Raw genomic sequence first — 13,465 nt, 5'->3', positions numbered from 1 at the left:
GGTGTTGCTAGGGGTGAAGTTTGCACAGAGCTAGATCTGCAGGGCTCAGAAGCTTCAGAAGCTAGCCGAATGTTGTGCCCATCTGGGTTGGGAACCCCTTTTTATAGGGACTCTGGGGCCTAAGACATGGGTTGGGGTTGCAGGAAGGAAAACGGAATTTCATGAGTAAAGATGATGTCATGGCATCAAGAAAGAAACTGAAGTTGGCTGAAAGTGAGGAGTTCCTGACAGACTGTCTTTCCCCAGCAGTGACATCACGGAAGGGAGATGCAGGGGAGAAGTGGGGTGCATGCTGGAGGGGGAAGTGGTACACCAAAGATAGTGAGTGAGCTGGGGAAGGAAGGGGGGTGAACCCGAGAGAGAATGCAATGTTCACACCTTTTAGCAAAGGCTTGTGGGTAAGCATTCACAGCACTTGGTGGTCGGCACTTCCAGACAGTGGAGCCTTCACGTTAATCTTTCCAGGGTGCCTGTGCTCTCCAGAACAGACATAGGGTGTGACCACAAGAGAAGACACTGACTATTCCAGACTCTTCCACACACAAAAATACCACCCAACCAGCATCATTCAGAAGAGTTGGCTTAGCCTATTTAGAACAAGGACGGGATAGAAGAAAATGGAGATTTCAGGACATTTTATTAGAATGATTAGGGAAACAGAAAGAAGACCTAACAAATGTTCTAGTGTAAATAAGAATTGACACCTAGTGATAGTGTTGACTGCAGACAGAATGTGTAGCCAACCTAAGCATATGGCTGTTTTCTAGCCAGTCCCTAGGAAATGCCTCATGTTTCTAGATGCTGGGGACCTGTGTAGAAGATGCAGTCTACCAAGGCTGGGAATAGGGGGACAGTCAAACTCAAAGTAAGGCAAATGAGGGGAACTGGTTGATGGACCCAAGGTCTCACTCACCTTTAGCTCAATTAAATTACCCGACTCACCTGCTTGCCCTAGACCTCCTACTGCAATGTGCTCCTCTCAGAAATAGAAATGGGGGAGCCAGGACTCCTCAGTGCTTTCAAGTTAAAAGCTGGGATGGACAGAGCAGCACCCTGGGGTTCTTCACAGTCATTTCACAGAACAGAAGTTTGTTGTACTTCATTGGTCCTTTCGGTCCTCTTCTCCTAATGCAGACTGCACCGACCCCTCTGCTGTGCCTTCCGGCCTCAGCCTCATCACCCAGGCCTGTGCTTTATGTTCCCTGCTGCACACAAGCTCGTCTTTCTGGTGAGCTTTCCGAGTTGATGCAGCATCGGACTCACACATCAAGAACTTGTGTCTTGGGCTCTTAGGACCTCAGGGTCATCATTTCCCATGGCATTTCAGTTCAGCCCAACTTCCTGTTCATCTGCTGTTTGTCAGAGCAGAGACAGGAATAAAGGCTCATCATTCCTTCAAGGAGATCTTAGCCATGATGACAGTGATAGAAATGACTGTCCCATAAGATGGAATAAGGTGACACATGAGAGGTAGCAACGAGGTGTCAGGGAGTCTGAGGATGAAGGTTATCTCTCATGTGTAGGTAGAAAGTTCCAAGTAAGGTCGAAACTCACCAGGCTAAGGATGAGCCTCTGCCTACACTAGCCCATGTCTTTATTGCTTTTTGGTGGAGGGCTGCGGAGCCACCCACTCTAGAGCACTGAGGATAGTAGATGTGAATGGATGTTGATCTGTGAGGGGGAGTCTTATTATAAGTAGAGCATCCTCAGAGAAGGTAAAGATTGTTCTAGAAGAATAGAATTGAAGTGACTCTCAGACTATATCACATTGCCTTCATATTACAGATGGAAAAACTGGGGTACAGAGAGGGGCAGAACCCATTGGCAGTCTGACTTTAAGCTGGTTCTTTCTTCCAGTGGTTGTTTACTCTCAGTAAGTGGGAACTCAGGTTTACAGGATACCAAAGAGTAGTAGACTCTTGGGAGAGATTAAAGATTCATGGAGGAAGCAGAGATGTCCGTGAGGACAGCCTGGCCTCTCCCTAGGACAATGTGAGGGTAAAGACTGTAAAGGAGATCGCTGAGCATTGGTGGCTAAGATTGAGCACATGCTTGGAACTAGGGTGTTAGTAGAGGGCAAAAGCTGAGAGGAGAAAGCCAAGGTGACTGAGACCCAGAGCCATTCTGCTAAGACAATAAACTAAGAAGCAGTATCGCCAGTGTAGTATCTCAGTCACTTTGGGGGACATGGATAGCAGACACTGAATGGTGGATGGAAGAGACAAGAAGACGGTTATGCAGAGCGAAGGTTCAGAATGGCATCTGTAGCAGAGGGTGAGCAGCTGAAGCAGCCCATTAGCAACTGTTAGACTCTGGCCACCAGACCATAATCACAGCCATAGCCTGTTCCTCAGCTGTCCTGTGTCCAGTGACTTCAGAGCATGTTAAATTCCCGAGTGAAGCACTCAGTCTTGCCAGTATCTGGAAACTTGCAGCATTTCTTTCAAAGGAAGCATCTTTCTCTGGTCAATGCTTCTATGTGTGTTCCTACCATCTTCCCAGTCACCTGAGAGGAGAGGGAAGGGGAGGAAAGAGACATGACAGAGTTGGGGAGGGCGTGTCACAGGGCTAGGAGGAATTAAGGGTAGATAGGATCCATGTATACATGTGTCAAATTGTCAAAGAATAAATAAGAGAAAAATCTGAAGTCTGAACTTTTAAAAGAAAATTACATTGGTTTGTTTTTCTTCTATCAAAAAAGTGTGCAGTTGATGTAAAAATTTTAGACTACAGGAAGACACAAATCTTCAAATCTTTAAGATTTGGGACAATTTAGAATTCTCTATCATTATGTACTGTCTTAGCTGTTAGTACTTAACATTCTTTCTCGAATCAGCTTGCCTTCTCATTGCTAGTTAATATCGACCAGGGGTGTTAAGGACTTAGTCATTAACTGAGACACACATTGAGGAATCTATGACATTTCGTTGCCTGGAAATACTAACACTTGTATTTAAGGATTCTACTACTTAGGTAGCTCCATCCATTCCACTGTTTTGAACTTTTCTCTATGTTGAGCTGAGAACTGGGGGGTGATGAGCTAGGCAGAGAGTGGGTGTTAGTTACTCGGGCAAAACTCAAAAGACTCATACTTTTATAAGTGAGATGCATTTATTGCGTCCTGTTTCACAGTGGGGCAACTAAAGACAACGGTAACGGACTATATATTTCAACAGAGCTAAAAGACAAAAAGAATCATGAATGTTTTCACCACCAAGCAACTACTTGATAGGCAGACAGATCCCGATTTGAACATCGGTTATACTCACTGAAATATTGCATGGTGCCTGTAAACTTGAAAAAAAAATCTGTGTTTCAATGTTAAATTACTTTTAATTTTAAAAACTGGCGACTTACAAAAAATGTCAATGATAGTGATTGGGATCAGCCCTTAACACGGCACTTAGCACGAGCCAGTGAAAGCCTGAGCGCTAATGTATTCCATTCTCTCTGTAGTCCTCTAACGTAGGGATCACTGTTAGTCCCTGTTCGCCATGGAAGCACTAAGCACAGAGAGGTGAATAAACAACAGGAAATCTCATCACTGATACACCACAGATTGGAAAATGAAACCAAGGAAGCCTGGCTCTAGGATAAGTTCATCAGAAAAGGAAGCTCACTTCATCATAAATTTCTGTCAAAAGATTAACGGCCACATCTTGTTAGTATACCGAAGGTCTCGGTTCATGTGACGTTGAGCAACAAAACCCATAAACTTCTCTCTTTTGTATTTTTGTCTTAGAAAGTGTGGTGAATTTAGTGGTGGTTTTCAAAGAGATGTGGGAGGGGGCAGCAGATGGACATGTGGGAAGTGAAAGCAGAAAGGGGCATGGCGGGGGAAGGTTGGGGACAACAGGGAATGGGAGTCAAGAAAGAAATAATCTACATTTAAAGAATGAAGATATTGCATGCCCTCCAGTAGCCAATATTTAGCCAAAGTCTAATCTTTACATAAAAATGATAAAATTATGTGATTGTTTTCCTGTCTAGTAAGTAGTAAAATGATGGGGCTGGAGAGGAGATACCTCAGTGATTAAGAGCACTGGCTGCTCTTCCAGTGTCCAAGGGTTCAATTCTCAGCACCCATATGGCCGTATCCCAACAGTATCCCAACAGTATCCACTTCGCTCTTCTGGTGTGGAGACAGACATGCAGGCAAACCACTCATATACATAATATAGATAAATAATAAATCTTTGTTTTAAATAGTAAAATTTTATGTATACAAAACTTAGACTTTCCTTTAATTTGTCCTAAATGTGGATGTCTAAGGCTGCCATGGGATGGGCCTGTGCCCATGGTATTTCACTCTGCCCTGTGTCCATTGCCAGAAGAGTGATGACATAGCAGTTTTCATTTCCCCTTCCAGCTTCCCCAGCTCTTAAAATCCAGCTCTCAGAAACTGAATCATAGGTATGAAGATGGCTTCCCAAGAAGTGAGACGATCATGGTGTAGGAAGGGGTTGATGACTGGAAGACAGAAGTAGCAGATAGGTAACACATGGTCTGATGAGTTCCTGTTGAGATTGGGCACATTCTGGGTATTGTGGGATGACTGTGTGTGGTTTTACTTCTGTGAGAGGGTCTCAAGTACCCAAGGCTGGCTTCAAATTCATTATGTAGCTGAGGGTGACCTTGAACTTCTGGTTCTTCTGCCTCCACTCCCGGTTTTTCCAGAGATGTAGTTTCCAACGAAACAAGGGATTGTGATGCTTTTCTTCAGAATTGGTAGTAGATGGAGAGAAAAGTGGATACACCAGTCCTGATGAGGCCACCATTGTCCTTGACCTTGCCATTGTTTTGTATCTCTTGCTACCAGTGTTAGAAATCATCAGGGGGAATGGAAACAGAGCCTGTATGCTTTAGGGGTAGCAAGAGCTGGAGAACTGGAACACATGCTTGTAGAAGCACCAGTTCATAGGGCAGAGTGAATGGGGGAAATTTCACAAGCTCCCACCCCTAGATGAAAAGCTATAGACCATCAATGGGTGCTGAGAGAGGGGCAACAAGTTTTCTTCAGGGATGGAACCCCCTCCCATAGGCTATCAAAATCCAAGTGATCTGCCCTAAGAACAATGAGGGAGGATCTGGTGTCATACAGATAGTGTGGAGATCATCTGGGCTCTTCGCCACTTCCGGTCCTGCTTGTGGGAGCTTGGTATGGCCTGGTCATAGAGATAGTACAGATCAGCAGACATTAACTGCCTCTAGTCACAGCCTTCTGGGTGGAAAAGCAGGTTATACATCTTTGCCATTGAAGGGGCAGTCATGTGTATTTAACACTCCTGATTTCTCAGAGCTTAGCTGTGAGTACAAGGGCATTTGTGCTCCCAACAACAGTAATGAAAGTGTCAAAAAACTGAGTTAAAAATGCTACAGCATAATAAGAAATGTTTAAGGATACAGAAGAAAAAATATTTTAAGCCATTCAACTTAGCCTCTAGTCACTAGCAATTAATTTCCACTCCTTTTGAGATGAGAACTCTTTTTTTTTTTTTTTTTTTGGTTTTTCTAACAGGGTTTCTCTGTGTAGCCTGTCCTGAAACTCACTCTGTAGACCAGACCAGGCTGGCCTCACAGAGATTCACTTGTCTCTACCCTCCCTGGTCCTAAGATAGAAGGCGTGGGCTGCCACCACCACCCAGTAAGATTTCATTTTTAAGGTTTATTGATTTTTATTGGATGTATATGCGTATTTTGCCTGCGTGTATGTATATACATTGTATGACTGGCTTGTTCCCAAGAACATCAGAAAAGGATATCAGATCATCTGGAAGTGCAGTTACTGGTGGTCGTAAGTTATCAGGTCAGTACCAGCTTTTATTCGGGCCAGGACTCCTACAAAAAACAGCCAGTGTTCTTAACTGCTGAGTCATCTCTCAAGCCCCCCAACCCTGATATTATGAGAAATCCTGATACAAAATCTCAGAATCAGGGAGTTCAATCTTAGCAAGACTTTGATGTTATAAGCAGCACCTCAAATTGTTCTGGTAGTCTTTCATTTTGGGAGACAGTGAGATATATCTCATTGCAAAATGCCTTACTAAGCTTTAGCAGGCAATGTCATTTGCTGCACATATACCGTGAAACTGAGAAACATAAGGGGAGGTCTAGAGGTGTAAGTTTAAACAAAAAAATCAGGTCCCAAAGTGAGATAAATCTGGCCCACTGCAACTGCTGGGAATTAAGGGTCCTATGACATTCTTTTTTGCCTAAAGGAGATAGTGTTTCCTAGCAATCCTCCTTTCCTGCGTACTTTTCCCTCAGAAGATAGCAATACCTCCAGGTAAACCGAAGGGGAAGGGTGCTCATAACTCTTATTCCTCTTTTGTAGCAGCTATTAATTAATAGACAGATGTTCTCCAGATGGCTGGGCCAGAGCCGTTAGTGGCCTGGGTGCCTAAAATGGGCCAATCACTTCAAAAGTCAACTTGCCTATAAACCTCTTACCCAATCATGTAATGCCAAGACTTAGAAATCCCTGCTTGTCTTTTCCTTTAAAACCCCTTTCCCAAGACCTTGTGGTTGCTCATCTAACCTGCTGCATCAGGGAAGGTTTGTGTCCTGAGCTCAATTTGCATTAGAGTCGAGTCCTGGTAGTTCCCTGATCTGGGCATAACAATACCTGACTACCTGACTTCAGTCCCTGAAGAGAGAAAACTGGTGAATGCTGTCCTCTGACCTTCACATACATGCTGTGTCACTTGGCACACTCATATGCACATGAACACACATGTATGCATGCACAACACGCAATGTAATAATAATAATCATAATAAATTAAAATTTGAAAAATGAAGAAAGAAACATACAAGCTGTAACGCTGTAGATACTTGGAAGGGACAGACTGCCCAAATGTGGTTTTGGTTTGCTTATGCCTGAGGCCCTCCACCATTTTCTCGGATGTAACCTGTGAACTTCTACTCCTTTGGGGAGGTTTTAAAGCCTCCTTAGTTCAGACCACCTCAACTTAGCTTCACCATACCTATTCCCCAAAATTTTCTGTCATCCTATTGAACCCACAAAGTTATGCCCTACCACTCTGTTCATATACATATACATTCAGATCTTGTGTGATTCTTTTTAATTTTTTGATTTATGATATAATTACATCAATTTCCCCTTCCTTTTCTTCCCTCTACACTTTCTCTCTCTCAAACTTATGACTCTTTTTTCTTTGTCATTACATATATATGCATATGTGCATAGCATGTGTCCAGGTGTGTGTGTGTGTGTGTGTGTGTGAGAGAGAGAGAGAGAGAGAGAGAGAGAGAGAGAGAGAGAGAGAGAGAAAGAGAGCATGTAGTATTGGATAACCATTTGATGATTTCTCGGGCTCTCTTCCCTGGGGAAGACTTCCCAGCCCCCTACTCCCAGCATTCCTTAGGTGTAAGGTGAGTTCCTCCTTCACTGTTAGCATGTCTATTGGCTTTGTCCTTGTTCAGGTCATGCTCAGGCAGCCACTCTGGTGATACTCCACTGGAGTAGCTTCTCTGGTATTTTTAGGGGGCACAGTATCACAGCCGACTTTCTATTTCTCTTGCTCTTACACTCTTTCTAATTGTACCTTACCCAGTGGTTCCTGAGTCCTGGGTGCAGTAGTTGTGCGGCTCTACAACTTTGCGGTTAGATGAGTTGTGGGTTTTTGTAATGTCTTTGTTGAAAAACGAAACTTCCTCGACTTTGAGCTTTGAAGACCCTATCAAAGTTGCAGCCCTTCTGTGAAGCCCCTCCTCCCCCAGTCCCTCTGCAGAAAATTATTCCTCCCTCCCTCTTCTGAGCTTTTCTTCCCATAGCACTTCCTGCCTTGTTCTCTGATCCCTATTCACTTACTTCAGCTGTCCCTGCTATACTATGGGATCTGCAGATGAAAGCTACAGAAAAACAAAAGAAAAGGAAAAGAAAAGAAAGAAAATAACTCAACCATTTGTCACAGTAAAGTATCAAGCAGTTGGGCAAAAAACTTGAGTCTATCTACCAATTTTTTTCAAAGGCTAGAGAGATGCTTCAGAGCTTGCTCAGTAAGCCTGAAGCACAGAGTCCAGATTCCCAGTACCTGCCTAGTTGCCAGCGGGCAAGGCAGTCTGCTGTGTGAGTAAACTCATTAAACAGGCTCCGAGGCACCGGTAGTATCCCATCAGGAAGAAAGAAAGGCACTTCCCTGCTTGCAATCATTCAACCAAGACTGAGTCCAGACTTGACTTCTCTACTTCATGCTTTCTGCGTCCTGTGTTACATGAGACTGAATCTGTGTCTGCCTGTAGACCTGTCTCTATATCTGTATCAGTGTGTGACTCTGTCTGTCTGTCTATGTCTGTGTGTCTCTGTGCCTTTTGTCAATGTTGTGTGACTATGTCAGTTGTGTGGCTGTCCCTAACACAGGCTTTGCTCTGCATTTATTGGACAGCATAGAAAACATCACATGAGGAAGGAAAGGGACACAGAGGAATCTTTAACAAGATTGGATTAAGTCACTGGCTCCAACTGGTTCCAACTGACCCGGACAACAAGTTGTACTACAAGCATCACTGCATATCAGCCAATATCCATAAATCGGTATTCATTTTAGAAGGGTGCTTTCAACCTCCGTGTTTTCTGCTTTCAGCAAATGGTACACATGCATCGTCCAGGAGCCTGGAAGAGTATATAATTTAAGATTATGGCAATGCTTTTGCTTAGGTTGGAAAAGTTGATTACATGAGAAACTCAAGGCAAATACTGTTGGCTATTACATTATTCTCTTGAAGGCACATTAAATAAGCAGGCTAAATACACAGTAGGATAGGAGTCTTAAGTCCTAATTGATCTCAGGGTATGTTATTAGTTCTGAGTGTGAGGTCCAACAAAAGTTCCAGTCTCTTAGAATGTATGAGACACTTTTTAAATCATAATATTGCATTACCACAGCCTGCCTGTTAATTCTAATCTTGGAGGACAAAGATTGGGGATAATGTGGCAGACTGGCCATCTTAGTGAGCTCTGGATTTGATTAAGAGAACCCTGATTCATTAAGTAACATGGCGATGGGGGATGATTCCTGACATCTTGGGTTTCTACATACACATGCATGCACATACACGCACATACACACAGATCACACACACATATGCATGCACACTCACAAGCACCTTCTTTCAAACGTGATGTCATACTCTTGTAACCCTAGCACTCCAGAGCCTGAGGCAGAAGGATCATAATTTTGGCTACCTTAATGAGAACTTGCCTCAGAAATGAAAAGCAATTAAAGAAAAATAACTGCTTGCCTTTAAGCTGGTGATATTGAAAACACTTTAAGTGAGTTCATGAGTATGTGAGTAAACAAGAAGATAACATCTCACCAAATAAAATCAAATTCTCAAAATATAAGGTATTAATAATTCTTTAAAACTTTTATTTTTAGTGATCTTAATTTTTTTTTCTCCGGTATCATTTATTTATAATGCCTGGGTTTTGGTGTGAACAACTCTGTATATTTCTAGATATTTGTAGAATTCTTCACGTTGTAAAACTTGTACAATGTTTTATCACTGATGTTATGAGTATATTTATATCATCATATTCATTTTAAGAGCTTCATAAATAAGCAATCCACTGTATATACCATAATTCCATTCATAGTGAAAAGTTCTGTGTCTTTAGTTCAGAATGGTACTACACCAGGCCAGCTGCCTCCGTGTTTAAATATGGCTTTAAATTTGGGTTGTTTCCACAAAGTTCTTTCCTAGAAGGGCTTTTTCTAGTTTAGTGGGCATAAATATTTTTAGGCTTCTCACATATTAACACCCACACTTGAAGTATCTTTATGATCCACAACTCATGTCCAACCCAGTGGCCTAGTCACTCTGTGGCTGATAATTGGACAAATGTCTTAAATGTCCAATCATTTTCCCCATTGCTCTAGCTGGGGATGCTTCAACTCAGTCCCTCCTGGTGGTGGGAGGGAGGGCTGTTGTACCACTCTCCACAGCTATTCCTCCATGTGGTTAGAGAAGCTGAGAAATAACAAGAGTTTCCGTTCCATGGCAAGGAACGGAGTTGGAGTGTTTGTTCACAGAATGGTTCTCATGAGAAGGGACCAGCTAAGAATAACACTGGGTTGACATTGTTCTATCTCCTCCTGCTCATAAGAGAAGCTACTTCCCCACAAGAAGTAAGAAAAGGTCACGGGGTACGAGCTGAGACTTACATCTCAGAAATGCTATTCTTGGATATCCTGAGCCCCTGTGGTCACTGGGCACCCTGGGTTGTGTAATATTCGACATGATATCATTGCTGTGTTTAAAATTTTCCCTCCTCAGCCCCGGATTCCATTTCCTCATCTGCCAGGGCTACCTATAAGAGAAGGGACACATGGCTTCAGAAACCAGAAGGAGCCAAGTGGCAGCGAGTACCAGCCCTATCTCTGCTCTGCTGACAAGCACACCCTCCATCACCTGCTGAGCATCATGAAGGCCTCCACTGCTGCCCTTGCTGTTCTTCTCTGTACCATGGCGTTCTGGAGCCAAGTCTTCTCAGCGCCATGTGAGTCCACACTGCTACTGGAGGTGTCCCCGGTCTCTGGTCTAGGGCAGACCACAGCAGTCTTTTCTGTGGCTTCTTTTCAAAGAGAAAAGAAACTGGTCTTTCTCTTTGAGGCGTTTATTTTCCTCTCTATGATGTGGAAGTGTCTAACCTTTTATAGGTAACCAGAACTTGAAATCACAGTGAGGTTAGTACTGCCATGTCAGCCCTAAGATTCCTAAGGAGCGCTGCCTCTGGGATGCCTTATGTGATGCCCTAGTGTCCTTTTTGCTAATTTCTGGTATTAGAGAAAGCTGTGGGAAAGGCACAGGGCAGCACACAGAGGAAGAGAGAGCCCACAGGTATAAAGAGAACAGAAACAGAAACAAAGACGGACATGGGGCTATTTTGGTCCCAAATGCCCAAATGCCTTCAGAGCTTTAGCCTTCCAACTTCCACCCCAAGCAAGGCAGCCTTCCTCACTTCTTAAGTTGTATTAGCTGTCCTTCCCTGCTCAGTGATGTGACTTGACTTTTTTCTGTCCCTTCCCCTGCAGATGGAGCTGACACCCCGACTGCCTGCTGCTTCTCCTACAGCCGGCAGATTTCACGCAAATTCATTGAGGACTATTTTGAGACCAGCAGCCTTTGCTCCCAGCCAGGTGTCATGTAAGTTATATTCTCCTGCTTTCCCTGATAAGGTGGGGTATGGAGCAGTGTAAGAGAAGGTTTCTCGGACACGGGGGTTGGGGGTCACAAAAGGGGAAGCACAGGAGACTCTAAAGGGGGCAGTGAAAGAGGTTCTGGAGAGCATCAGTGAGGATGGGTGGGGTGGAGAAACCAGAGAGGACATCAGACTCTTCCATAGGATGTTTAAATTTCTTGACCCTCCCCTTCTCTCTAGTTTCCTGACCAAGAGAAACCGGCAGATCTGTGCTGACCCCAAAGAGACCTGGGTCCAAGAATACATCACTGAGCTGAAACTGAATGCCCGCGAGCCTTGGCTGCATTGAGGAACCCCAAACCTCCATGGGCCCCGTGTAGAGCAGGGGCTTGAGCCCCAGAACATTCCTGCCACCTCTAAAGATCCATCTCCTATAAGCTGTTTGCTGCCAAGTAGCCACATCCAGGGACTTTATACTTGAAATTTTATTTAACTTAATTCTATTGATTTAATAGTATTTAATTTTGTAATTTATTTTATTGTCACACTTGTGTTTGTAACTATTTATTCTCAAAGACCTCAGGACACGTTCTTTGACACTCCCTCCCCCTTCCAGTTGCTCACACTGTGTCTGGTGACAGCTATTCTATGTAAATCTGGTGACAAAGTCATGAACTGACAAATGTGCAATGGATACTTTGTCTATATCAGAGAAATAATAAATGTGCCCTTTAGCAAGTGACTGGTGTTGAGTTTTTTTTTTTTTTTTTTTTTTTCTGGAAAGTCAGAAGTATTGGTTGAGAGGAATAACAGCAATGGATAATCAGCTGTGATATGGAAGTTGGGAGTGTGGTGGAAAGGGTTGGAAAGGTGAGAATGGGGAGTAACCCCACTTTATACTGAAGTGTAAATCTGGAACCCTAAAATGGTGGCTACTTTATGAATCAACTCATAATGAACCTTTACTAGAAAAAGTCACCATTTAAATAATTATCCCATCCAATGGAGTATTAGTCATCCATACCATAAATGAAGGCTTCCAAAAGGCTCCTCCTCTGAATCCTGCTGTGCCAGAGATCAATCATTCGATGTGTAAGCTTTCGGGGGATGTATGGCATGGTGACATACTCCTTTAATCTTAGTATAGTCCTGATCATCTTTAAGATGTCCTCAGTATTCAGGAGGCAAGGGCCAGACAAGTAAACATAGTGAGACTGTGTCTGAAAACAAAGCAAAAAACCAATATCATGTGGGCAAGGCATAAAAATAACACCAAGCTTAGAGTAATTCTCAAAACTGTTCCTAAGAAGGCTTCATTTATGATATGGATGACTAATACCCCATTAGTCATAAACCATTTGCTACCTAACCTAAGTGTAAAGTACTTTGTTTCTACAAGTTTGAGTTGCTCCAAGTCAAAGAGAAGCTGCAGTGTTCAGTTTAGTACCTCATAGTAAAACAGTGGGAGGCTAGGTAAAGTAGCCTTTGTTCTATCTCAGCAGAAATTGCCCATCTCTAAGTTGAAGTTTTGAGAAGTGGAGAGAAGCCTGTTTCTGCTCTCTGTTCTCAGTATTTGTATGACTTTTAGAGTGTGTAATCAAATGGTAAAAAGTTCACTATGAGTTTATACATAAATTGTTCATAAATTGAATAAGAGGTTTATAACAGAGAATGTTCACATGCATATCCACTAGGAGTAATTATCTGGCTAAACATTCATTATTTGTTACTAGCTTACAGGTTCATAGACAGTTAAAAAACACTAACTAAATTGTCCTTGAAGTTTTGTGTAGATAAACCCAGTCAGTATTTTATCTCCTCTTCTTGAACCTGTGTATGTTTAGCTCCTTCTTTATGACCTTCATTTAATGGTTTTCATAACCCCTTGGAATATATACTGTAGGTTTCAGAAGTCTGTTATCTCAGAAGCAATTAAGCAGCAGTTATGTTATAAAAGGGGCTTGAATGTCTTTGTCTGGATCATCAGGAAGCCTGAAGCAATGGTGATCCTAGCATGCTGGGTTTTTGTTGTTGTTGTTGTTGTTGTTGTTTTCTGCAGAATAAACATTCTTTGTTCTTGCATACTATTTAGGTCTAGAGTTTTCCTTCAGTGATTTTCAAACCCTAATAGTAACATTTGTCCATCAACAAAATCTCATGATTTGTATTTTTTTTAATTATACATTTTCTCATTTGTGAAATCTGTATGAAGTAACATCCTGGTTGCTAGTCAGTTAGAGATAGAAGATTCACTCAGCCATGGTCTCTGACTCATCCATCCATTACACTCCTCCACCTGTTC

General features: G+C 42.8%; 1 protein-coding gene across 1 annotated transcript; it reads left to right on the top strand.

Moving 5' to 3' along the window:
- The first annotated feature begins 10,413 nt into the window (after positions 1-10,413).
- LOC308426398 (C-C motif chemokine 3) lies at positions 10,414-11,698 on the top strand. The gene is made up of 3 exons (XM_080924140.1): positions 10,414-10,521; positions 11,057-11,168; positions 11,404-11,698. The coding sequence occupies exons 1-3, from the start codon at positions 10,446-10,448 to the stop codon at positions 11,510-11,512; spliced, it is 297 nt and encodes a 98-aa protein (XP_080780266.1). The 5' UTR covers positions 10,414-10,445; the 3' UTR covers positions 11,513-11,698.
- Positions 11,699-13,465: the final 1,767 nt, after the last annotated feature.

Source organism: Micromys minutus, assembly GCF_963924665.1.
Source record: "Micromys minutus genome assembly, chromosome: 10".
Taxonomy (NCBI): Eukaryota; Metazoa; Chordata; class Mammalia; order Rodentia; family Muridae; genus Micromys; species Micromys minutus.
This window is presented reverse-complemented; position numbering and strand designations above follow the sequence as displayed.